The sequence below is a fragment of the Corvus brachyrhynchos genome, unplaced genomic scaffold (assembly GCF_000691975.1).
Source record: "Corvus brachyrhynchos isolate BGI_N302 unplaced genomic scaffold, ASM69197v1 scaffold80, whole genome shotgun sequence".
NCBI lineage: Eukaryota > Metazoa > Chordata > Aves > Passeriformes > Corvidae > Corvus > Corvus brachyrhynchos.
Window position 1 is genome coordinate 3,119,438 of NW_008236769.1, and position 26,135 is coordinate 3,145,572.

The 26,135-nt window shown below is 37.0% G+C and overlaps 1 protein-coding gene across 4 annotated transcripts in view; it reads left to right on the forward strand.

Moving 5' to 3' along the window:
• The window catches only part of KCNIP4 (potassium voltage-gated channel interacting protein 4), a 296,108-nt gene that overhangs the window by 238,889 nt on the left and 31,084 nt on the right, over nt 1-26,135 (forward strand). For 3 of the 4 annotated variants that reach the window (XM_008645022.2, XM_008645021.2, XM_008645020.2), the window contains exon 2: nt 12,686-12,821. In XM_008645022.2, the coding sequence (XP_008643244.1) occupies nt 12,686-12,821 (136 nt within the window). Of the gene's footprint in view, nt 1-7,667; nt 7,770-12,685; nt 12,822-26,135 lie in introns of those variants that run through there. The other variant, XM_008645023.2, reaches the window with a different exon arrangement.

The following is a 26,135-nucleotide window of genomic DNA, read 5'->3' on the forward strand; positions in this document are numbered from 1 at the left end:
TTGTTTAATTTCACCATTTTGTGGCAGTTCTCTTTAAAATCTTATAAAGCATTTAAAAAGCACATTACAGTGACTGCCTAGAGCACTGCAGGTTAATTATTTCCGCTCAGATTAATAAGATAATAGTGTGAACACTATGAAGGTATACTCCTCAAATTATTCATTAAAAGTATCTCTCTCCTTAACTTTCCTAATGAGTATGAAAAGACTTCTCTCCACAAGATACTGGTGTACTTGTTAAGGGATGTTATAACACGCTCCACACACATGATTTGGAGGAGACACAGATGCTCCTCCCCCCTGCAGCTGGTACCACACACACGGGCTGTGACCTGGGGTCCCGCTGCAGCTGCTGGCACTGAGCCTCTCACTCACACTGGAGCCTGCAGTAGGGGTTTTTCAGGACATGCACCCAGCACAGTTGCTGGGACTCCCACCCACTCCAGTGGGTGGCACAGAGACCTCACTGGCTCCAGCCAGCGGGTGACACCACAGGTCAGAGGCACCTGTGCTCCTGGGCTGACTCCAGCTGCTGTCCCTTTGGCAAATGTAAGCGTCTGAGTCCAGCATTGTACATGTTCACATATGGCATAGACACAGTTTAGATAAGAAGCTAAATTTGGAGGTAATAAATATTTGAAAGGTCTCTTTCTTTTTCATTCAAATGTGTTTACTTTTTCATTCAAATTATTAACTACTCTTAAACATTTTTGCTTTTTTCTCTCTCTCTCTCTCTGCTGACCTCTTATTTTTCATTACAGCTCATCTCATATCACCCATTTGATTTCTGTCACTGTCTTTTGATAGACTAATTTTTTTTTTCAGTTGCTTTCTCTAATCTTCTTACAACAGTATTTTTCCCTCTTTGCTTTCATATTTCACAGCATAGGCACTGTGCGCCATTGGTCTTTAGCCTCCAGGTTAGATCTGATCCTTCATTTCAGTTGAAGCATCAATTAGTTTTACTTCACTGCAAAACTCAGGGAATCTCCACTAAACCAGATGAACTCAATTGAGTAATTAGTAGAAATTCAATCACTTTAACAGGTTTTCTTTATGGGTTTGTGCTGCTGTTTGTGACATGCTAAGTGCTTGAAGGGCCTTTCGCTGCCCGCGCTGCCCTGTCACTGGTGCTCTTCACCCTCCAGGCTCTTCACTGACCAGGGACACCACCACTGAGGTGTCCAGAAGTGTCTGCCCAGTGCTAGGGCCCATTCACTGTTACTCAAGTTTCCACCTTCTTCACTCTTTGTATCCATAAGCCATCTGCCAGATCTCCACTTTCTCAGCATCACTTGCTATTTCTGTGGCACCAAACTGCTAGTGAATAGACATGGCCAGAGAGACTTTTCCTAAATTCAGTGTCCTTCCTGAAGTAAAACATTATTGAGCAACATTTCCTTTGCCCCACAACTTATATTTGCTGCTTATTTCTTTGAAAGAAGCTGTTAAATTCCATTAAAGCTGTACAAACATGTTTGAATTCAAACGCAAGGAAAAATAACTTTAAAAATAGTTCTTTCATCTTTTTTGATTACTACTTACACATTTGGTTTTAAGTCTGCTAGAAAATGTTACATACAAAAGTTGTTAGCTGTCGTTCAGCTTTTTTTTTTCAATTCCAGAATCCCGTTGAGCAATGCTAAATTAGAAATTTTGTTAAGTACAGCATACAATTCTTTTATTGCTCAGGATAGTAGAAAAGCTTTACTTGAAACTATTGTATAGGACAGATTTTTTATCTTTTTTCTTTTATTATTATTGTTTTTCTGCCCCATCTCCTACACTCTTCTTTGAATATAATTTTCCTTTGAGCTGATCTCTTAGCTATCTAAAAAACCTCATCCTAATCTGTCTGCTTTCTAAATCCCCACAAGATCCCTTTCTGCTGATGTAAGTTTTTCTGTGAACATTTGTATGCATTGCAGATCGCTAAAAACTTCTAATAAACAACAAAAGTGGGGAGAGGAAAAGGAAGGAAGCTGCATAGTTCAGTGTAGCAGTAAACCTGATTCATTGTGCATTTATTCATATGCTCACATGGTCCACTTCAAGTGAGATTTCTCTAAAGAAAATAAGTGATCTGGTAAAAATGTGTTTCCTCCCATAGGGGACCAGCTTAGCTTTACACACACAGAATGTGTGTGCACATGTGTTGAGTGCTATTAAATGAATGAAGTCATCTTGACATACTAGTACACTTTCAAGTATTGCACTGAAGAAACTCTGCAATTTTCAGCGTTTATGCTCCTGGAGATATTTATAACAGTTTTAGATAATGTTTGCATTGAATATTTGCATAGAAACTGTTCATAACATACGCAGTTTTTCAGATTAAAAATCTGCACGTATATCATGGAAAGGCAGGGTCTGAATGATAAAGCTGTATTTGGGAAATCTAATGAAGACTGTAAGGAGAAAATTATGGCCATTTCTCTGCTTTATCATTTTTATACTTTGACACTTATCTACTCTATTTCTTCTCTGCAGTGGTACTACTTAAGCCTCTCTTCTTTCATCCTTTTTCTTTTGACAATCCAACAAACACCAAACTGTAGTTACTGGTTTTGACAAGATCACTGGGTCTTTGCCCTTCATTTTCAATCAAATCCTGTTGCCTCCAGACTTCCTGATTGGCTCTGATCTCTAATTTATTGATAGAGAAGTGTAACTATCAGTTCCTAATCTGCATTGCCATTGGGAGACTGATTTATAACAGTATGTACAAGGGAATTTAAAGTGAAGGAGAACAATCTGACTTTTAAATTAGAATTTCAAGGTATTCCCTAAAATGTTGCCATCCGATTTTTTAGCTCAATACCTTCGTGAGTGATCTGATGTGATTTATTGGGTTTTAGTAGTCAGTGAAGTTGATAGGTATATATTGCAATGAAAAACAGGAAGCGAGGGTCAGTCAAGGAAGAATCAATAAAATGCATGTGTACGGACAAATGAGATTGTCAAGAATGTTTTCCTGGCTTGACAAAAAATGCTGATGATCTACAAAGTAGCCTACTGACAACTCACACAGTTCCTTGGCAGGTGCTTCCAAAGAACTGAGGCTGAGACTTATAAATATTTATGTTGTACATAATTTCATTCTATTCCCAAGCTTACTACACCGAAAGCACATGTACTCTGATTTGTCTCTCTTCCACAAGTCCTGAACTGTGAATATGAAATCTGCACTTCATTTTGTCTCCTGTGCCTTTCCATCTGTGATGAACCATTAACAGTTTAGTGGGGCTGCCACTGTTAAGGCCCTGAGAGAAATTCCATAATACACCTGAAATTGAGCATAAATCATCATGTCAAGAAACCACTTAATGCATTTCCCTTTCAGTTTTCAGAGTCTTTCTCATCTTTGTCTCAAAATTTTATATTTAGAAAAATGAACTCTCCAGCCTAGATTTCAGATCTTCTGCTAAACCGCTTCCAAAAATATCACATCCAGAACTAATATAACATAGATATTTTCCCCATTTTTTTGGAAGACATAAAATTCTGTTGGTGAACAAAATCCAAATTCCAGCACTGCTGGGAGCTTAGCTGTACTGTCAAGGCATTGGAGGTGGCCAGTGGATTGTAAATACTGCTGACTAAAAAACAGAGTTAAGACTTAAAAATTAAGAGCTAATCTGCTGGTTTTGCCAAATATAGGAGGGAGACTTTAAGAAGGAAAAAAAGTAAACAGAAATAAAAATACATGAAGAGAGAAAAGAGAGAGGGGGAAAAAAAGAGGTAGTTTACATGTGACTGTTCTCCTTCACCAACAGTGAGGGAGGAAATTGTTGGAAGAATTGTTTCTAGTTTTTGAGCTAGAAGCATCCTCCTAAATAGGATAATTACCCACCCCAAAAGCTTTTAGGGACTCAGATTACTGTGCCTTCTGTGCATATTTATCACCTAAATTCCATTACAAAAAGACAGCAATGAGGCAGGTGGGTACTTCTTTGAAGGGAGAGCATTTGATGAAAGCAGGAAAGGTGAACAAGACTTTGGGGGCAAGGGAAGCAATAACAAGGTCTGTCTTGTGCACTTAGTGGGCATTTAAGACAGACTGTCTGATTTATCTGCCACACCTGCAAAATGTGGCCTACCTGCCCTTGCTTTCATGCTGACTACAAAGAATTTTCAAAGACACCAATCACACATGGAAAGGGAGATATTTTGCCTCTGAAAACTCTTTTCTAGATTGTCTCTCCTGGGGTAGTCTGACCTGTCTCTGTAACAATAGGGCAATATGTAGTATATACTGTCTTTCTAAAGCTGAGATCATATGTCTGAAAAAAGTAAATACATCGAGTTAAGATAGTCTGGGTGTAGATGTATAGGATTAGAAGTATACAGTCATTTATAAATCACTTATAACTTTTAGCTTATAAAATTTATATATTTTTGTATTTTTTCATAACCAGCAGTGTCAACACTGTGATAAAGAAGTGACTAAGTCACACACATAACAATGACCTGGATGCTTTTGGTCAAGTAGAATTTTTAAAAGTAGCACTTCAGAAAAAAATTGCACTGGCCATACGTCCATGCTGTACTCTCGATATTAAACCTTGATTAATAAGTTACAGTTCTCTAGTTTAAATATCTCTACACCAGAGCTTTAAGCTAGTGAATTTAACAGTTGCAATTACAGATATAAATCATGCTAAATAGCACTAGCTGGGCACTCCCACATATCTGTGCACAGGTAGCAGTACGGGGGTACCAAGATATGAGAATAAGCCATGTTCCAGTTACAGAACTGTTTGTGAAATGTAAGCACCTCTTGGGACAATTGCCCACAATTCCACTGGTGTCATACGGAGATGAGTTCTAGGACAGTCCCACAGTGAATTCTGGGGAAATATGTGTCTCATAGTTTTAATTTTCATTGCAGGGAAACAGATTATTAAATCCAAGAGCGAGCAGCACCAGTGAACTAACCTTAATTTGAAGAACCTTCACACCTAGCCCAGAGGAGTTTGTGCCTTAGTGGGTTAGGGATAGGAGCTATGACAGTTCTAGTCAACATATTACTGAAAAAAATCCAAAATGAGTCTGGGAAATTTAGCTTCTCCTGAATATCTATTTTCAGGCTATTAATTACTATTATTCCATTATAGAAGTTTGAAAGAAATAGCATCAGTCCATCATTATCAGTGTGTTGATGCTTCATAGCTCTTCTTTTCATGACGAGGCACTTTAAAGACTGGTAATAAGAATTTCCTACTGTGTAAATAGTTTTAATCTATTAGATTAATTAGCTTCTTAATGGTCACACCTTTTTCCTTAATCTGTTTCAAACTGGGAAAATTGGTAGAGAATTCACAGAAATCATTGCAATATTTATCTCCATTATCCCCTTTAGTGTTTCGACACCACATAGGTCCAGTGTGCAACATATTTTCTCTGTATTATGTATTTTTTTAGCTCATGAAAAATCACGTTGAAAGTTGCAGTACTGATCAAGAGATCACAACAGCAGACTGCAGTAGCTGCAGAATAAATTAACTGCAGCCACTGGGAATGAAAATCTTCCATGCTGCTTTCTCATACTGTGACAAGATCAACCAATCCCTTCACCGCTGCCCTGACCATAGTGTCAGAATCTTAAATTAGCTCCCAGAAGTGAGTACAGAAGCTATACTGTTCTCCTTGGTTAGTTACACCTCTGATATTACTTTCTCCCATATATATTATTTTGGTTTTGACCTTTATCATACGACTGCAAAGCCCATATGGTTTGCATTGAATTCCATGAGCTTTTGTGTGAGCCGAAAAGTAGCAAAATTGTCTGTTTACTCAAGGTTTTTAGCTTCAAACTGTTTAGAAATAATACATCCCTTTAGGTTTTTTTAAGCATTGTATATATCTTCAGTAATTACATAGGTGTGGACCTATGTAATTATGTAAGTAATACATGTATAGTAAACTTTTGCAAATCTTTAATGAATGAAATAGCAGTAGATATTTCTGCATCATGTCTATGCTAGAAGAATTCCTAATAAAGAAGAAAATCTTTAAGGTAAGAACATTTATTTCATGCTCAGATAGGTACACTTCAGGCATAGTGTGATACTACAGAGACTGCCAGCTGAGACAAGAAGCTACCCATTTAAAGGCTCAGGTTTTGTACTCAACTGAAAATAAGAAGTTTGAGATCCCATCAGATCCCAGATTGCATTGTATCTTATGCATTTATCTGCACTATGTTTCTGAGTTGAGCTTATGGTTAGGTGCTACGGGCTAAAAGTATATTCATTCTTATTATTTGTATTAAAAGGTTTAGACATTTCCTGAGATAGTCATTTAGGTCCATCTGACCTTCTGGATTGTTTTGTCTATTCACTAGACCTGCTTCTCTCTCAGAGGCAGAATTTGTCTGCTGAAAGTTGGTTGACTTTTTCATTCTGTGGCTGAGTTGTCCCTGTTTTTCCTCATTCCTTTTCAATTTCTTTCAATGTTTTACTCATATACAAACTGATATTTTTTCCTTTTATTTACAAAGTTTAATATTCTTAAAGCTTCTTGCTTGCTGTTCCCAAATACAAGCGCGTACCTAAGATGGCTTGGAAACAGTTCTATGTCATGTCTCTAACACCGGGATTCAGCACAAGTGTAGTAGAGGGGATAACCAAAGATTATCCTGGTGCCTGTGCCCTTACCACAGGACCTGTCAGTTGTGTCTTTCATCTCTTGCCCTGTCTGTTTTGCACTCTTGCTGTTGTGGCAAGAGCCAGCATAGTGTTTGTGTTTCTGTGCACGCCGTCGAGATGAAAAGTGCAGGAGTTGCATAAGCTCTGCCTTTCTCAGGAACATAAATCAGTTACTAAGCTGTTTTACAGGTGTTAAGTCTGCCATTTGCAGCAAATATCCACCCAGGCAATGCTTGCTTATATCACCCATTTTGTATAAAATGGTTGGTTAGACCTCACAGGAAGATAGTCCAACAATTTCCATCACAGTAAATAAGGGTGATGCTGTTCACCTGCTTTATGGCACATGAACATTAGCTATTCAGTCAAATTAGTTTTTGAAATGAGAATATAAATAATATTTATATTTTATATGTGTAGAATGCCAAATATTACAGGGAGACTGGCTACACATCATGGTTGATATTTTAATACTCACAAAAGGCAAAAGTACCACATTGGTTATCACAGTTGCCGAATTCATTATATGGGAAAGCTCAGCCATGAAACTAGAAGTCTGCCAGAAAGGACAACAAAAGATATCTTTGAGATTTCATTTGGGTTTGGTTTTGTTTTCCATTTTAAACTTTAAAATTAAATAGACTTAAAAGTCTTTAAAATATTTTAAGATTAAAATTTTTACGAATCTTTTACCTTCTGTTGCTTCAAATAAATAATCTGATACTTCTCTGTTAGATGATTTAAGGTGGGTTATAAAAACTTAAATGAGTTATAAGAATATTACAAGAGATGCACACAGACAAACAAATCCCTTTTATTGGAAAGATGCTGGAAAGATACAAAGACAAAACAATTTTGTTGTCCTGTTCAAAAATTCTGTTTGTCCTTTGTGATTCATAATGGCTGCCATCTGTTTGGCCTTTTCCCATGAGGATTCTGCTATAACGATGAACTCTGCAGCATGTACAGAAATTGTTCTCAAGCCTATGTTAACAGTCCTGATAATATATTTTTTAGGTTTCCTCTACGCTCAGAACAGTACCAAACGCAGCATTAAAGAGCGACTTATGAAGCTCTTGCCCTGCTCGGCTGCCAAAACGACATCTCCTGTTACTCAAAGCAAGTTTTATTTTTCATTTTTTTCATTTGATTTTTTTTTTTTTTTAGGTTTGCATGCATTAAAAGTTATGCTTTCATTAACTGCTCATTTGAGAGGCAAGATATCTGCTGAAGTAATCATAAGGTCTATCGAGGTTTAAAACCTAGTGATGAACAGATTTGTCTATGCAGAGTGCGATGGCAAGATACCAGCACCACAGTCTGCCATACAGGAGCTGCTGGGTTGGCACTTAGGATCTGAAAGTTAGTTGAGAAGTGATTCCTTGGTTAAATTTGATACTTGCTCTCCATGTATTTGAAAAGTGGTAACTTTTTTGCATTTTTATGCACACGTCTACGTGTGCTTCCTATCCAATACACAGGGAGTACCAGCATAACTGGTCTGGGAGGAAAGGATTGGCCCTGCAGGTTTTGAACATATAACTTCAAACTATTTAGGGAACAGGACTTAAATTTGGTGTCTGAGAGAAAAATAATATTAATGAGATTGAAAAGAAAGTATGTGAATGTGGATATACAGGAAAAGCACACTGAATTATACTGAATGTCTTGATATGCTGTAAGGAAATAAAATATCTTCAGGGTGGGTAACAGATAAATATAGAGGGACAGAGGGAGTGAGTGAGAGATCAATACATAGATACATATCTATACCTAGATAAATTATAGTAATAACACTATAATGTCTTCCTATATAAATAGGCTCCTATAGCAGATTTTAAAATATCTCTCTGAACCCAATTCAATCTAGATTAATTTGATTTAATTCTAGGCACTAATATGAGCACCTAAAACCAGAAGCTAAATGGTCCATGTGCTTCCTGTATGCTCTTCTGATAAAGCATATCAATCAATCTCAGCTAAAAAAAGCCTGCAAGAGCAGTTTCCCATGTCTAGTGAATCCAGGACAACCAAAGGCAACTTGGCTAGAAATGCAAGCCCCTACTAAATGTCCAGACTTCACAGATACAGATCTAGGCTTTCTTTTTGCTATCCCCCTTCACTGTCTTTTATATGCTCCTCTGTAGTGAAAACTCTGGTACTTGCTTTCCTTTTTAAGCATTTGAGATCTCTAAGATGAAAAGGGCTAAATTTCTGGATGTACACTGATTTATTTTTTTCATGGTATCTTCAGCTGATATATTTTAATTGAAAATAGGGTACCTTAAAAACCTCAGTTACTGTTGTGGCACTTGATAATAATTCCTTCTGGAGAAGTTGCTTTCAGCTGCATGACCTGATCAATATAGCCCTAGACAATAAAAGGAATCAGAGAATCACAGGTTTGCTTGAGTTGGAAGAGAGACCTTTAAAATCATCTAGTCCAGTCCTCCTGCACTAGACCAGGTTGCTCAAAGTCCCATCCAATCTTAACATTCCCAGGGGCATGGAATAGATAAAGAAAATAGAACAGAATTAATAGAAGTTTGATCTGTTTGTTTGAAGTTGGTGCGAGAGTGACACATCCTTATTCCTTGCATATTTCTATTAAAGCTCTTTGTCTGCACAGGTAACCAAATATATTTAGTCAGTCTCAGAAACCTTGATCATGTCAAACTTATGTTTTCTTGCTGAAAGTATTCTCTAAACCAGAAAAGAGGTTGAACTAAAACTAGTATTAAATACTTCCTATTTGACAACCAAGTGGTAAAAAAGGTGCACTCAATAATTTTCTCTATAATCTCCTCAATAATGAAGTGCTATGTTAAGTAAGAATGTTATATTAAGCTAAAATGTTAAATAAAACTACCATTGTAGATACACATTGTTATTATTCCATTTTGACATCATGTGCTATTTCATTTCTGATAGCATGAAAGAAGCAACATTATAGTGTCCTAGGAATAAAAACAGCACTACTTGCAATAACAATCACATGATGTGAATTCCTTAGAAATTATCAGGGAAATATTTTTAAAACAAGTAGCTTATTGAAATATACATAGGCTGAATTTGCACTTCTACACTTCTATCAATATGTGCTGACAAAGGTTATTTAAACGCATAAAATCTTGTTTCAGCTTTTGTATTGAACATATTTCAGCATTCCCATTGAAAAAAGCATGTAAAAGTACACTTTTCTTATTTGTGTGCTCTAGTCTAGTAACTCTAAATTTAAAACCATCATTCCCTAGATACATGCATGTACTAGCACACTAGGATAGGACTACACTCAAGAATGGTTTTGAAAAAGAAAAGCATGCTAAATAGTTATTAAATGGTTAGGGAGGCTATAATTTGGAGTTTGTGCAGGGAAATGCATGTGCACAATTTTTAAAGATACGAACTGAGCCCTAGCTTTGGGCATGTTTCTCCAGCTGCCACTGTTTACAGTGTCATTTGCTTTTTTGCAATGTTTTTACCATTTAGTTCTTTAATGAATAATGAAAGGTTCACAACATATCTCCTATGACATTCACATTAAAAACTCTCTTTACTATTTATCTATAAGAAACCCACTCATTAGTGAAATCAGGAAGGATATTTTGTTTAGTATATTAATGAGGGATTGTGAACTTGTTTCTGGTTTTCAGTTGACATGAAATTTCATTTCTATGAAAAAAAAAGTACTCCTAACTTTTCTAGGCTGAAGAAACCAAAGAACTGAAATAACTAATGCCATAGAAATCATAAGTGTTTTGAAATAGATAAATTTTTACACATTTTCCCTGCATATTTTAAAGTATAGATTTTTTTTTTTTCCAGCCTGGTAGCTAGAAGTGTGAAGAAAAAAATTTAAAAACTGCAAATGACTCATGAATGGTATAGCATTTTAATCGTCACAGTTGTTACATTCTTATATTCTTATATTTTTATTATTTATATCTATAGGAGACTAGAGAAGTTGAATGTGAAGAATGTGGTACTGAACCTTTTCATTAACATCATCAGCCCATTGCAGTCTTCTACATTCTCACTGAATCATTTAAACACAATAAAAATGTTTACTGCTAAGGATATACCAAATATTGTGCTCAGTATCCCATTGTCTGACCTTTATCTCTAGCCTCACATTTATTATGTGTATTCATTTAGCTTCCAGAAAAGCTTGTAGATGTCTCTCTAGGTAGCCAGATGTTTTACAAATGGGTGCTTAGAGAACTCATTTCAAGTTAAGTCCTTTTCTGTCTAAACTAAAGCCCATTTAAATCCCATGTAACAATTTGAATATAAAATACAAGTGAGCTTTCAACAATATTTATTCTCAGGTTGATTTTTTTTGCCAGTTTAATCTAAGTACCTGGTGCTGACTTGCAGTTAACAAAAAAAAAATCATCTGGATCACACTGAGATCATCATCCTGAGATAAGTGCTAACAGCAACATATCTTTTACAGGAGAAAGGACAAAGCCCTAAATTTTGTGAATATTTTTCAAAATGTTTATATATTATTAAATATCTCTTTAAAGGTTGCTCATTTTTTGTTTAGCAGAACTGTATCTTCTCTTGCCAAATTTCTCCCAAGCAGCTGAAAGCTATTATTACTGCATTGTAGCAGAACAAAAAATATGTGAAACTGTAGGCATAATACTACTTTGAGTATTCTAACTCTCTGCTCTTATGGATATTGAACCAAATAAAAGTTTATTCTAAGAAAAAAGAGTCCCAGATTCTAATGAAATAAAATATGTATCTTCAGCTTTGTAGAAGTGACAATTAGGCATGTTGTATTGTTACATTTCTATAGTTGGTATATTTCTTAAGTTGGAATAAGGCAGTGATTTCATTAAATTAGTCTGGACTACTACGTAAGTTATGTTTTATGCTGGCAGTACTTAGAAATGGACACACATATTCGTAATTTTTGGTCAGAAGTGACTGGCACCCTATATATGAATACATATTGTAAGTTCCTTCACCTGTTTTATTGAACTTTCACATTTAAAACTGTACCTAGGGAAAAATGCATTGCTAATTCTCACTGGTTTAGGGCTACACACAACTGTAAACCTTGAATGTGTATATCTGCATTCTTACTCACCTAAAGAAGAGGTCACTAAAACTATCATGTTCCCCACTTAGGCTGCTCACCCTCAGTAATATTTGCCCCAAAGTGTCAGTTACACGATACTCAAAGTAAGATCTGCTCCTGAGTGCTCAATATCAATTTCATATGCCTTCCAAAGGACAACTTCACAATAAAAACCCCAGTCTGATATGGTGAATTCACATCCATTAACTAACTGAAGGAAAATGTTCAGTTTTCTGGAGTCGCTAAAGTTATATTAGATTGTTTCCTTTTGTCAAGGAGTTGTAGAAACAGGAAAGTCATACTGAATGTATCATGCCTGCCCTTGCAGGATGTTGGCTGTCCAGTTTATTGCTATTAGTACTCATGAGATAATATGCAGGCTACTGGATCATCTCTGCTGTTCACGATTCTTTGCAGCCCCAGAAGCAGATGATAGACACCCTTTTCCTATGAGCTCAAAATGGACTCATCATTTGTCATTAAAGCGGCAAAAACAAGTCTTTAAGAGAACGTTCTCTTTCTTTCTTTCTTTCTTTCTTTCTTTCTTTCTTGATTTCTTTCTCTCTTTCTTTCTTTCTTGCTTTCTTTCTCTCTTGCTTGCTTGCTTGCTTTTGCTTTCTTTTGCTTTCTCGCTTGCTTTCTTGCTTGTTCTCTCTTCCTCTCTTTCTTTTTTCTCTTCTCTTTCTCTTTTTTCTTCTTTTCTTTTCTTTTCTTTTCTTTTCTTTTCTTTTCTTTTCTTTTCTTTTCTTTTCTTTTCTTTTCTTTTCTTTTTTCTTTTACTTTCTTTTCTTGTTTCTTTTTTTTCTTTTCTTTTTTCTTTTTCTTTTTCATTTTCTTTTCTTCCTTCCTTTTCCTTCCTTTTATTTCTTTCTGAAAGTGTTAAGTATTTCTACCTCCTGTATTTCTTGTTGAGTTTTCCTTCTCTGTCTCTTGTATTCTGCAGACACTGTAGAAGATGAAATGGAAATGGCCACAGTACGACATAGACCTGAAGCTCTTGAACTGCTGGAAGCACAGAGTAAATTCACAAAGAAGGAACTTCAGATCTTATATAGAGGTTTCAAGAATGTAAGCACTTCCTTTTAAAATTCACAATCTGTTTACAGGATATGCCACTGCAATCTCAGCTGTGTAAGAGTGACTAGCAGTGCAACTCATGAGATTCAGTAGCTAAATACTGCATGTCTGATCAGATGAGGAAACAATCACTCTGAAACAATTGGTCTAAAGTCATTAAACTATTTAATGACCAAAAGATGCACACAAAATAGAAAGCATGCAGAAGAGAATAATTATAACTTAGTATAGTAGGACTTTGTTCAAAGACAAATTGAAAGTTTTGTTGGGGTTGTTTGTCTAAGGATGCAATAATGGAAGCATCCTGAAGAATTTGGTCAGTAAGAGGAAAGATTTTGATTTTAGTATTCACAGGAGCTGTCAAAAGAAGTAATTGATTTCAACTGCACTAGATGGCTTTTTTATTTGGTGAACAGCTTACTAGTTCTACAAATCTATAAACTTCTTAGACCTCTTATATCCCCTAGATCCCTTTACTGGGAGTAAGTGGGAATTTTTTTGCTGATAATGTGTGATGTAGTGGCAGGTTCAATGTTTTACTCGGCAGGGATCCCAGCTGAGGACCCCAGTACATCAGTGTAGTCTGACTCCTTTCCAGTGTGTACAGCTGCCCTGTAGTGCTGGACTTGGCTTTGACTTGTGAGGCATGCATGGTTAGTACAGCAAAAAAATAAGACTCAAAAACATGTCAGTAAATAGGACTAAGCTCTGTTCTCTTAAAAAATAGACTTTTTCTCTATTTATTTTACTATCTTTCATGTGATTAAAAAATATGTAGAATATTGCATGCAGTTAACATTGGATAGAAAATATTAAAGAAATATTATATTAAAAAACTAATAATAGTAATTTTTTAATCATCAGTGTTAAATGTTAATCTATAGTGCCAGATGTAAGTATTAAAATTGTGCAGATGCTATGTCTCCTGCTAAGCTGAAGCTGAAGATGAATTTAATTGCATTTATCACCTTGTGATTTAGTTTTTCTTTCACCCTTCTTGGGTGAAAAGGGCCGACTTTTTGTCCATGGCATTTGCTACTCAGATGAAACTGCATAACAAAGTATAATGTTGATAAAAACACAATGATGCTCCATTATGGAATCAGAGAGGGTATCTTCAATAGCTTGTACAAGAAGTGTAAATCTTGCAGAGTTCTTAGCTCTCCTGCATTCTGTAAAGAAAGCAAGACATGCAAAGGGATGTTTTAAACATATATTTTTATGAAAAGCTTACAATGCAAGTGAAACAGAGTCACTTAATGTGTCCTGTCTGTATCATCCTCAGTTCTAGAAAGTATGTAATGTTGGCATGTTAGTGATTAACAGTGATTGCTCTTAAAAGCTTTTCATTTCCTCAGGGTTCCAGAGAACATTCCCCTGCTAATGACAGTATTCTCCAGGCATTGCAAATCATGATCTAATGTCCCTAATTATCTAAGGCAAAAAGGTACAAAGTATAGTGGATAAAATAAGCCTTCTGTCTGTTTCTCCAAGAATAATTATTTTAGAGTCTCAGAAAGGAAGAGCCTTGATATTTCTTTGCATAAAATGAAGTATGGAGAAAGAGAATAGGTTATAAGGAAGTGTTTTAATTGATACCTGTTTTAGCATATTCTGGAAAGAGGAATTCCAGCTCTTCATATGCTTTTCTGTTCCAAGATGTAAGTTCTACTTATATCTATACAAAGGAATGTTGATGGTAAGACATGGTAATACATCTTTATCCATATGTTTAATTTCTTTATCAGTACATGATAATTCAAGATGTGCATGTGTAACATATCTTTGACTATTTAGAGTTAATAAGCATGAAATTCAATGTTTCTGTGTATAATATCATTGAAAAATTATCAATTATGATCTAAAATGCTGTAAAGCATGCCTAGGGCTAGTGGCTATTATAAAGATAAATCAGTTCAAAGTAGTATTCTTTAGCTCAAGAATTAGATTTCAGAAATGAATGATTTCAAACTTTTGGTTGAGTTAGAGTTTGTTTTATTTTTCATATTAACCATTTCTACTGCAAAATATGGTGCTAGATCACAGTTCTCTAATCACTTCAGAGAACTGGTAGGACAGGTCTACTGCAGCTCTATGTCTATGCTGATTAGTTCACCTTTCCTGTCACATATCTATTTTTTATCAAATACAGCTTGAGTGGCTTTGGTGGGTACTGACCCACAATGGCATTGCAGTGCCTCCCATGATTTGCTCTCAGACTGTCTTGCCCTTACAGTGCTCCATCATCCTCTTCTGCCTGCCACAGGCCACCTGCCTTCTCTCTTTCTGATCCAGCTTAATGCTATCCTGACAATATTTCCATGCCTGTGTGCTTCATGTATCTGCTTCATGTACCAGTATCTCCTGGGTGCCACCCAGCTGGAGACTGACTTTGCTTTTTTGGGCATGAGCCAGCAGATGTGTCTATGCGGCGAAGGCAGCAAATGGTACCCTGTTCTACTTTAGGCAAGGCATTTCCAGCAGGTTGAGGCAGCACTGGGAGGCCACACCAGCCCTTCACTTACTCAGCCCCGGTGAGGCCACATCTGAAGTGCTGTGGCCTGTTCTGGGCTCTCCAGTAAAACAAAAATATTGACATACTGGAGAGAGTCCAGCAAAGGGTCACAAACATGTCTAAGGGAGTAGAGCATCTCTCCCCTGAGGAAAGGCTGGGAGAGCTGAGACTGATCAGTCTGGAGAAGAGAAAGCTCAGCAGGGATCTTACCAGCATCTCTAAATATCTGAAGGGAGGGTGTAAAGAAGGTGGAGCCAGGCTCTTTCAGTAGTGCCCAGTGCCAGGACCAGAGGCAATAGGCACAAAGTGAAACACAGGATGTTCCCTCTGTACATCAGAAAACCCTTTTCACTGTGAGGGTGACTGACCACCAGCACAGGTTGCCCATTGGGTTTGTGTCACCTTCCTGCTTGAAGATATCCAAAAGTTATTTCTCTGACATGGCCCTGGCAATCCTGCTTCAGGTAGGCCTGCATACTCAGGAGTGTGGAACCAGATATCTCCAGAGACCCCTTCCAACCCCAGCCATTCTCTGAATCTGTGATATTCTGTTTAATCATTCCACTAAGAAAGGAAACTACTGATGAGATTTAATGAAACACACAGGTACACATATTTAACATGACGCCATCAAAACTTGTGCAGATCCTACCTCTGTGCTTTATGGTTTTCACCTGATATTTGCCTGTTTTAGTCTCTCTTCAATAATTTAAGTATATAAAGCAAGATGAATTAAAGCATGAACTTAAGTTACTGTAGTTCTGCTGATGTTGTGGTCCTGTTAGGTGAAATTAGCAGCATCCTACAGCACATTAGTACTAATTGAAAAGCTTTTGTCTGTAGAATCTCACTCCAGCCTGCTTATTTCCCTGAATCCTGTCGAGTTTTACTTACTCTCTCTTCAATAATTTAAATATATAAAGCAAGATGAATTAAAGCATGAACTTAAGTTACTGTAGTTCTGCTGATGTTGTGGTCCTGTTAGGTGAAATTAGCAGCATCCTACAGCACATTAGTACTAATTGAAAAGCTTTTGTCTGTAGAATCTCACTCCAGCCTGCTTATTTCCCTGAATCCTGTCGAGTTTTAGGATGTCCGTTCTGAGATAGGGATGAACAGAACTTTTTGCAGCTTACCTCCAGTTTTTTGTTATTTATGACGTCAAATTGCTTACATGTAGTTCTGACTGACTTCAGGTGAGAAAGCAGCAAAATACACTTGTATTTATGTAGTGTTGATGATTACCAAGGTTAATTTATTATCATCCATTTGATTTTCCACTGTACACAAATTACATGCAAAATTCAGGCAGAAGGAGCACAGGGTCTCACAGAGCATCTTTGTGTGTACATAAACACCTGAAAACTTTCGAAAGTCTCAGATCACACTGTAGTAGAGCTGATGCTCTGAGTAAGCAAGAGGTAGAGTATAATTGCAGGGAATGCTCAAAGTCTATTGAAATACCTTTGGGACAATGGTTGTTTTGGTAGAACTCAAAGTCAGCATTTAAAATGGAAGAGGGGATACACTAAAGAAAACCTAAGGAAGTGGGATAAGCACCTTCAGACGACCTAACAACTATTATAAGGAAAATTATCATGGGAGAACTGATGTCTATATTAGGTAATTTAGCCATTTTTAAGCTTCTATACTATCCTTGAAAAATGAGCTTAATATAAGTCCTAAGCCCTTCTCAGGCTCAAAAGGTTGTCCCCAGAACTCTGGCTTTACAATATTCCTGTGCTGTTGATGAATTGTTGCTCAGCTGCCATCACAGTGGGACGTTTCCAATTTGTAGTTGGCTTCCTGTCATTCCATTTCTTGTAAATTGAAATTGTGATTGCTGTAGTCATTAACCTTTCAAACCAATGGCTCTGTGGCAGTCCTAGTACAAGTGGTACTTCACAATAAATTGTACAGACTATCAAGCATGGACTCAACATGTGGTCTTTCTTTCTCTTCTGTCCATTGATAGATCTCTCCCAGTTCTAAAAACGTCAATTTTAAAAATACCTAGATAATGCTTTTGCTGCACAAAAGATGCTCCTCTGCTAAATTTAAATGTTAATAATCTTTTCATTTTGGTTGATTATTCTTTAAAAATTTCTGTAGAATCCTGTGTTGGGAAACTGCTAGATTTTTCCAGAAACTGAAAGGATTTTTCATGAACATTTATCTTACCTGGCTGTATATCAGAGAAAAAACATAAATTGAAGTCATACATGCATAAGAATGTCTGTGGACACATACTGGAGCTTTAAATAGGCAGCTCCATACTTTTGACACTTATTGGGAAAATGGCATTTCTAAGACACTTCCCTTTTTCAAATGAGACAAAGAATGATAGTAAGAAAATAAATCTGACAATGTTACAACACAAAGATCTGTTCCCTCATCACACTACCCATCTATGTGTGTAAGTCAAAATATGATAACTTATTCTGAAATTTTCATATTTCAGTTATGATTTGATGGTGTGTGGCATTTTTAAGTCTCACAGAAAGTTTAATGGAAGCTAGTTTTAGAGGTGATAAAGCTCATTTATTGATTGTCTAAAGCATTTTAGTTTTGTGTTTGAACATTTTCCCATGTAATTCGAGTTTTAAAAAGCAAAAGGAAAATTATAAATTTTATAAAAGTAATTGAGATTTAGAAAAGCAGAACTGAGTTGGTACACTGCATACAAATAATTTTTACTGTATAAAACATTTTTCTACTGCAATTTTTTGTTCCATAATGAAGGTGAAATTTGAGTATATACCATGCATTTTGCAGGATATGCACTAACTTGTGCAAAAGCTGAAACACCTCAATGTAATTTTGAGTACCAGAGTTAAAGTTTTCAGTATGATTTAACTTTTCTGATGTATTTGTATGCATGATATTCTAGAAACTAAATACAGTTGTTTTTTTCACTGCAATTGGAACTGACTTGGTAAGAAAGAAGGTATGAGAAACGTATCTTAGTGTCCTACACATGGATAGCTTTTATCTCTATGGCTATGCTATTTGCACAGCCTCTGATCTATGGCAAATAGAGATGTACAGTTCTGTCTTTCACTTTTGTCTTTCAAATGTATCTTCTAAGATAATCAATGTCTTGATTAGAAATTATTTAGTACAAATTGAAATCTTGTACTGACAAGGGACGTTTGACTATAAAAGAGATTAAAAAACGGGCATTGCAAAGAGTTAAAATACCTCTGTGATGATCCAAAACAGAGATTTTGAAACTCCATTCCATTTTTCTTGCTTTCTTACTTGACCTTTTCCACCTGTTCTAAAGCATGACAGGGGACAATGACAACATAATCCTCTTAGTTTATATCTCTGGAACGTATATTATGAAACAGAGGCTTTCATGCTACAAGAAGTAATATTTTAGCTTGGATCAGCTTTCTCTGAATTGGCAGTGTCACCTGTCTCCCAGAGACAATAGGATGTCTTCAGTTCATTGTGATCCCATTCAATTCTATACTGAACCTGTATGTTAGTATTGCAATGAGTAAATGCAGATTCAAGATTAATACAGACCAGAACAGAGAGGAAAAACCCTAAACTGAACATGAGTGGAAGTGGCACTGGTGCAAGAGTATTTTGCCCCTTACATCAGTCCTCCAAAGCTTGTTCTTGTAAGTGAAGTAGCTTAGAGCTTAAATATGATTTTCACCCTCCCATGTGGAGCCCTAGTACAAGCAAGGAAGAGTTTTCATTTGACCAGCAGTCGGTGCAGTTGCTTTTCCTCGAGATCTGATGACTGTACAAGTCTTAGGGCTTCACAGCATGCAGTCTTAGCCAGAGTAGGTTCTTTCCAGATGCAGAATTTCTGACCAAACAAAAGAGGTCCTAGAAGAAAACTATAGATCAGTTAAAGGTTCCTACCTGGTTTTCTTGGCTAACATAAATCAATACTAAAACCATTTGAGCTACATCCCTCTGTGACTCTGAATATCAAATGGGATCTCTGCTGGGCATCAGTGCATGAGACATTCCCATTGTGCTGAAACCTTTTGCAGAGGTGCTGACCCCTCTGCACAAAGCAGTGCTTGAACATCAGTGTTGTGGACATGAAGAGGCTGTACGAACAAAGAAGTACCAACAACTTGTCTTTTCAGATAGACATAGTGATGGCAGCTGAACAGGTGGTGCCTCATGCATATAAACCTGCTAAATTTGGGGCATAGAAATGCCAATAAAATAGAAAAAAAAAAGTAGTTCTGAATCTTGCTAGAAAATCAGATAGTAGTAATTCAAACTGAAGATAAACATCTCCCATGTTAGAAAACTCCTGTGACTTGTTTGTCTTAATAAACTAAACAATATACAACAGCATAATGAAGTTCAAGCAAGTAAACCTAGAAGCCAGATAATGAATGTAAGCATTATTTACTGCTCAGTTTGTTAAAAGATTTTCACAGTTCCCTCTGTGCAGTCAATAGACAGATTTCTGTAAATCTTCTTTTTCTCTCTAGGGTTTCAGTAGACATGTATAATGCACATAGCTCAAGTCTTCCTTTTTTAAATTGAGTTCTTGTTTTCCTGTTGTGCTTGAGATCAATTGTTTTCTCAACTTTAGATGACTGAAGAAAAACTTTAAAATAACCAGCCCTTGCCAATGAAAAATTTTGTTATTATTTTACAAAAGCCCTGGCATTCATTTACTACATGTACTCCCTCCCAGCCTTGGAGGGAACTCTTCCATATTTCAAACAAGGCTATGTGAAAATCTTTTAGCAAACTGAGCAATAAATAATGCCTACATTCATCCTGTATTTCCTTCAAATGTTAGTAAAGAGACTTGAAATATTTCAAAAATGTATCAAGTAAAAATAATTTGGAAGTACATTTTGACAGACCTAGAGTATAGTTGTCAGTTGTCACAAATTTACAGATAGTAATGTGTTCAGCAGCAATACTTGTTTCAATTAGTCTCACAGTTACTGGCAGAGACTGAAATCTTCTTTCTGAAAGTTAGTAATGAACTCAGTCCCTACACTTCTATTCATCTCAGGACTTGCACGGAGATACTTCACATCGTGTTCACTAGGGAAAAAATGTCATCTAGCTTACCAAGGACTGTCTTCATAATAGTGTCTGCTTGCTCATGAATTATCTCTGAAAAAGGTAGATGCCAAGTCTCTAATTAAGAAACATACAAAAAGACTGTGATTTTAAGTACCCAGTATTAATAGCAGCACAGAGCACCAAATGCCTCTAAAGATTGTCTTTGTGAAGAAAAAAAAAGAAAAAAAAAGACAAAAAAAGTCAATATTAAATTCTAGTGGAATTGTATTGCTCTGTGTGCTTGTGAGCCCCTCCTATTTGGAATTGGCAGTACCCTGTCCTGTGCTCTGGTGTGCTCTCCCTGGGGCTCACAAGTGCCAGGTTGACACTTGAAGCACAGTACAGACCTTCTGCTCTACCAGCCAGATGCTCAGTGTAACTCATCTGCTGGTAGAGCTGTTTTCTACCACATGAGCTTTTATGTGCATCAGTTTGGAATATAAATGTTTATGTACTAGAATACGAGCAGCCAAATGTTGTCTTTGGCTACAGCTCACTGCAGTTATGTTTTTGCAGCATCTGGACTAAGCGGTACAGTGCCCGGTATTTGAGTTATGGGCAATTGTTGGATTTTGGTTTCTGGGTAATCACCAACACTAGAGAAATAATGTTTGGTGCAATGCAGCTCTGATGATGTTGGAAGTTAAAAATTTAGTAAGGAGACACCTCTTATTCTCCTTTCTCTGTCTGTCCCCTTTTCTTCCTGAGGTGAGATGCATATTAACTGTAACTGCTATAAACATTGTACTTTATAACACACAGCTTAACATAAAAAGGTTCAGTGATAATATTTATCAGTTGAGACAGCAGCATTCAAAAATCCCTCTACCTGGCTTTCTTGCTACCAATTTTCTTACTTTCAAAGAATTTTTATACAAAATGTTGTAATTCTGTATTAAATCTTGTACTAAGTGGTCTCTCTGTTTCCCTGCAATTCTGAAACAGCAAGTGGACATACACATTTTCAGGTGGGGATCCTAAGCCTGCAAAATGAGAGGAGAGGAAATAACCTGCTGGTGAAACTTCACAGTGGTGCAGTTCAACCATTTGGGTCCTATGGACTTGATAGATAAATCTTATTTGTTCTGGACTCAAGGTTCTGTCATGGTTCCCAGGAATTTCCAAATTATTTTGGATCTTTATATTTTTTTCTACTTTAAATTTTTGATCAATGTGAACAAAATTAGCAACATGCAGGTTTTGTCAGAAATAAATGAAACAGAAAAAATTCTTTTCTTTCAACAGAATTAATTTCTGTTTACAAATGTCTTTAGATCTACATCTGTGCTAAAAATAAACACTGGTAAATCTTCAAATGAAACAGCAAATCACAAGTGACAAAGTCTCAAGGTCAAGTCTTTCAATGTCAGGGAAGTTTATTACAAGTCTTGGGTCAACCTGCATTTACCTTTGAGTGAAAGTGTCTGACAGAGCTTGTATTCTTTAGATCAGCTGGACATTTGTGCAGTTGCTCTTCCCTCCAATTATGTGAATGATTCTCATATTAGCTTTCAAGTAATGGAATTCATTCAACCCAATGAATTCCGTTGTGAAATATTCTTAAAAGATCTTCGATACGGTGAGTGTCAGAGAAGAAATAGGAGCCAATAACTCAGAAGACAGCATGATTCAGTAAACACAGCATGAAACTAAAAGTCTAAAGACTCCAACCTTTTTTGCTCTCTGGCAGGCTTATTAACTGCCACACACCTTTAAAGGCCTTAACTATCACACTAAAAAGCCTTCTGGGTTGCCTGAGAGCATTATACCAGTGCTTCAGAGCCTGCGTGGGCTCCACATTGACAGCTGCCTAATTTAATGTCTCTGGTCTGACAGCCAAACCTTTCAGAGGGTTCCTGGCTATCAGAGAGATTGCTTCTCAGCCATTGATCAAAGCCTCCTCAAACACGTCCTGGGAACAAAGTGGGAAGTACCAGTGGGGGGGCTGGTGTCTGTGGGAAACTGAACTTTCCCAGGAGCTGGAGATAGCAAAGTTCATCCCTAGAGGAGAGAAAAATGAACACTGAATTCCTTGGTGTTAAAAGTGAAATGTGTGTTCTGTGGGCAGTGTATTTGAGGGAGATGCTTTACCCTTCATTGGTCAAGCTCTGTATCTGTCAAATAGAGATCTCAGTAAACTCCTGCCTGAAAAAACACTGATCTAGAAAGCATTTTATGTGCACTTTATGTATTTCTAACAATTATTTACTCACTCCATTTGTGCATCTCTGACACTGTGACCAGCTTGACAGAAGCCTCACAAAAAAGAAGAACAACTTTTGAAAGTGAACTCTCAGTGGCTGAATATAGCAGTGTTTGTATCTGACATACTATCTTTGAGCAATTACAAGTATCAGAACAACACCATGATTATGATTTTGCTCGTGACTTAAAATGTCAGCATTAAGCACTGAATTTTGATGCACAGGCTACCAAGTCAATAGTCTACTTCACTGAAAAAGAGGCATAGTACCACCTCCTGTAATAGAGCCTAAGTTATAACAGCCTTTATTTCTTATTCTGTTCTCAAAAATCTGCGGTTATGGAACAAAGGCAAAGTTTATGTGCCATAAACTTAGCAGACTATGCAAGAAGTTTTTATGTCCTGCAATTTCAGCCTCAATGTACCTCCATAAGGAATGATACAACTATGAGAAATGAAATCTCTTTTTTAGGCCTGAACTGATTCATAGATGACTCTTTTTTATATGTATCTGATTCTCCAGTTATCTCTTTTTATTCTTCTTGTTACCTGTTTTAACTGGGAAATGCCTTCTCCTTTTTTATTTCTCTATGCTGTTCATGTTTTCATGAAAATATGCCAGCAAAAATCAAGCACCATTTATATTGGTTTATTTAAGTATTCAGTTCCAATGATTTGACTTATGATACAAATTTGAGATATGCTGCCAAAAGCAATGTGACAAGTATCCACATACGAGAAAAGGAAAGTTTCAGAACAGTCTAAAGGAGATTTATATGTTTATTTCAATTTTTTGCTGTGCTAAAAGATTTATCAGTTCATATTCCTTGCTAAACTTCAAATTCCATTCTGATGCTTTTCTCATGTCTTTTACTGAGTTATAGGAATAATATCTCTTTTGTAAGCAGTAATGGTACATCCTCCCCTATCTTACGGAACTGTTCACTCCTCCTTCTCAAAAGGATTTAGATGTATGGCCGCAAAGCCCTCTCTGGCCCTTCCATGATCACCATGAACAGGAGAGCTCTTATGGCTAAGTATTTTCTCCTTATCATGGACCTGCACTCTGGGGAGCCCTTTGGGCGACAGAATAAAATAAAAATGTCAGTCCTGGTGGACTGGGCAAGCACAGATGTGACAGTGAGGTTTTCATACACGGGGGGGACCTTGTGTCAGACATTGAGTGCCAGAGATCCTCCAGGATGAGGCATATTGACCTCACTGTGTGGGCAGGGAAGAAGCATTTCTTCCCACAGACCACATCTCTCTCTCACCCACAGCAGCCTCATACACATCACTGCCTCAATTGTGTCTGATTTTCCCCACTGTACTTGGTGAATCAGCTCCAACTTATGCTAATGTCAGGATCAGTTTTATAAATATTTATGCAGGTAAGCACATTTGTTCTTCTGTTTGCACTGCTGGGGCCCTTCTCCTGAGATAAAATGTTGTTAGTAGTGGGGAAAGCAAAAACCTTTGTTAAAGGGTAAATGTATTACCATATAAAATATAAATAATGAGCACAGTGTTTGATTTTCAGTTCTAAACCAGTCTCCATTGAATTTTGTTCTTTGCCATTTCTGAAAACTGGCAGGAGGCTGTAGGCAGTGAAATTCCTTGGTCTTTTCATTGTATTTAGCACTAACCAAATATTGACCTGTCAGCCTTTACCATTGCACATCTTTGAAAGAAACAAAGAACAACCACTCTGAAAAGTACTGCTATAGCATGACTTAGGACACACTTTCAGCCTGACTGTCTTTCATTCAGACATCCGTCTCAGGAACACAAAACTTAGTGTTCTTACTTCATTTTTAAAATAAAAAATTTGGTTTGAGGTCAGTACTTAGAATCAACACCAGTTGATTGATGAGCACAAAAAAAAAAAAATCATATCAGCATTTGAGACAGGATATAGAATATTTTTTCACCCCCAACATGCTGAGTCTGCTTCATAAATACCTTGTTCTAAATTCAGGCTTTTCTATTTTCAGATAAGGCTATGTAAAGATGGCACAAGTCCACTAACATTTAGCAGAAGGTTGTTGGTACAACTTCTTCCTCAGTGAATCTCCCACTCTTCAAGGATGCAATGAGCTTTTAGAATAAACAAAAGCACCATCTCCCTCATGTAAGAAAAGCAAAATAAATGCCTCCATGGTTTTAGAGTAGGGAATTGACCTACCTTAAAATATAGCTTTTAGGGACTGGTAATGTTCCCCATGCTGCAAGAGAACTGTTCTTGCTGCACAAGAGAATCTCTTGAGTGGGTCTAATGGAGTACACCCAAGGGACCAGCACTTGCTAATATGGAGCTATTCCTCCTCCTCTCACCTAGGATTTCAGCTGATCTGAAGGGGCTTGATCAAAAGAACTCACGTGGGAATGTGTGAAAGGCAAGTCACCAAAGCAGTGCTCACCTAAACACAGCTTTTCCCAAGTGGATGAGCACCTTTTGTTTGCCAAAGTGTTTACAACAAGCTGCACTGCTGAAGTATAGCTTCTGCTTGCATTTAGTTTAATTATATTTCCTGCCTATTTGTCAAGTCAGGATTGTAAATGCCCTCCTGCAGTGACAAGTAAGGACAGAAGCAGTAAGCACCATTCAGATGCCAGGGACTCATCCATGAAGTTCGGTGTATCGAGCTTTTGGGAGAGCTTTTAATTTCAAATCTTTAGTCGTGTTGTTTACTGTTGTTTTACTGCCAGTGCTAATAATAAGAAACTAAAAATTTCACTAGCACTAGTTAGTGGGCATTGCTAAACAAAGAATGGCACTGATTAAAAGCATTTGCTGGCACCTTGCCTGCTGAGTTGTGGAAGCGGCCAAAGTGTTGATTGTTATTTACTGTGTGAAGCTGCACATGCTGGATGTGAGCCAGTTCCTTTATTTCTGCTTGTTTTCCTCTGAAACTGCCATAGCAAGTAGGGGGTGGGAAGAGGCTTTTGTTCATTAGAGTATCCTCCAGTGGAAGACTTAAAATGTAGTACATCTTTGCTGTGCCATAGGGAAATATTATTGTAACTCTTCTACAGGTGGCTAAGTAAAAGCAAGAAGTTCTGTGTTTTACCTGATGAGACAAAGCTTGGAAGGAGTTTTTACACATATTTCACCAATGGATGTCAATGGAGACTGATGCTGTCAAATAAAGACTGCCACAACGTTCCTAGAAATGTAGACTGTTGTCACTGAGCTATAAAATGAGTTTACAGCTCCTGTGACAGACATGAAAATGCAACAACCTGAGGTGTTCCCCCTGTGAGTCTTTAGCTGAAGTAATCTTACTGTACTTTAAGTCAGAGAGGAAAGATTGAAAGGAAAGTTGTCCCTTTACTCCCAGTAATTAGGGCACTCTGTTTGGGTCTCCTTTATTTTGAGTCTTATAAAACAGCTTAAGCTTTACACTGGTAACCAAATAGGCAAATTCATAGGAAGACTTAAGAGTAGGGACAGAAGATTTTCTGAGGTAACCATCCCTAACCATTTCTGAAAAAGCACCATCCTTTTGTATTACTCTGTATGTCTTTCACCCC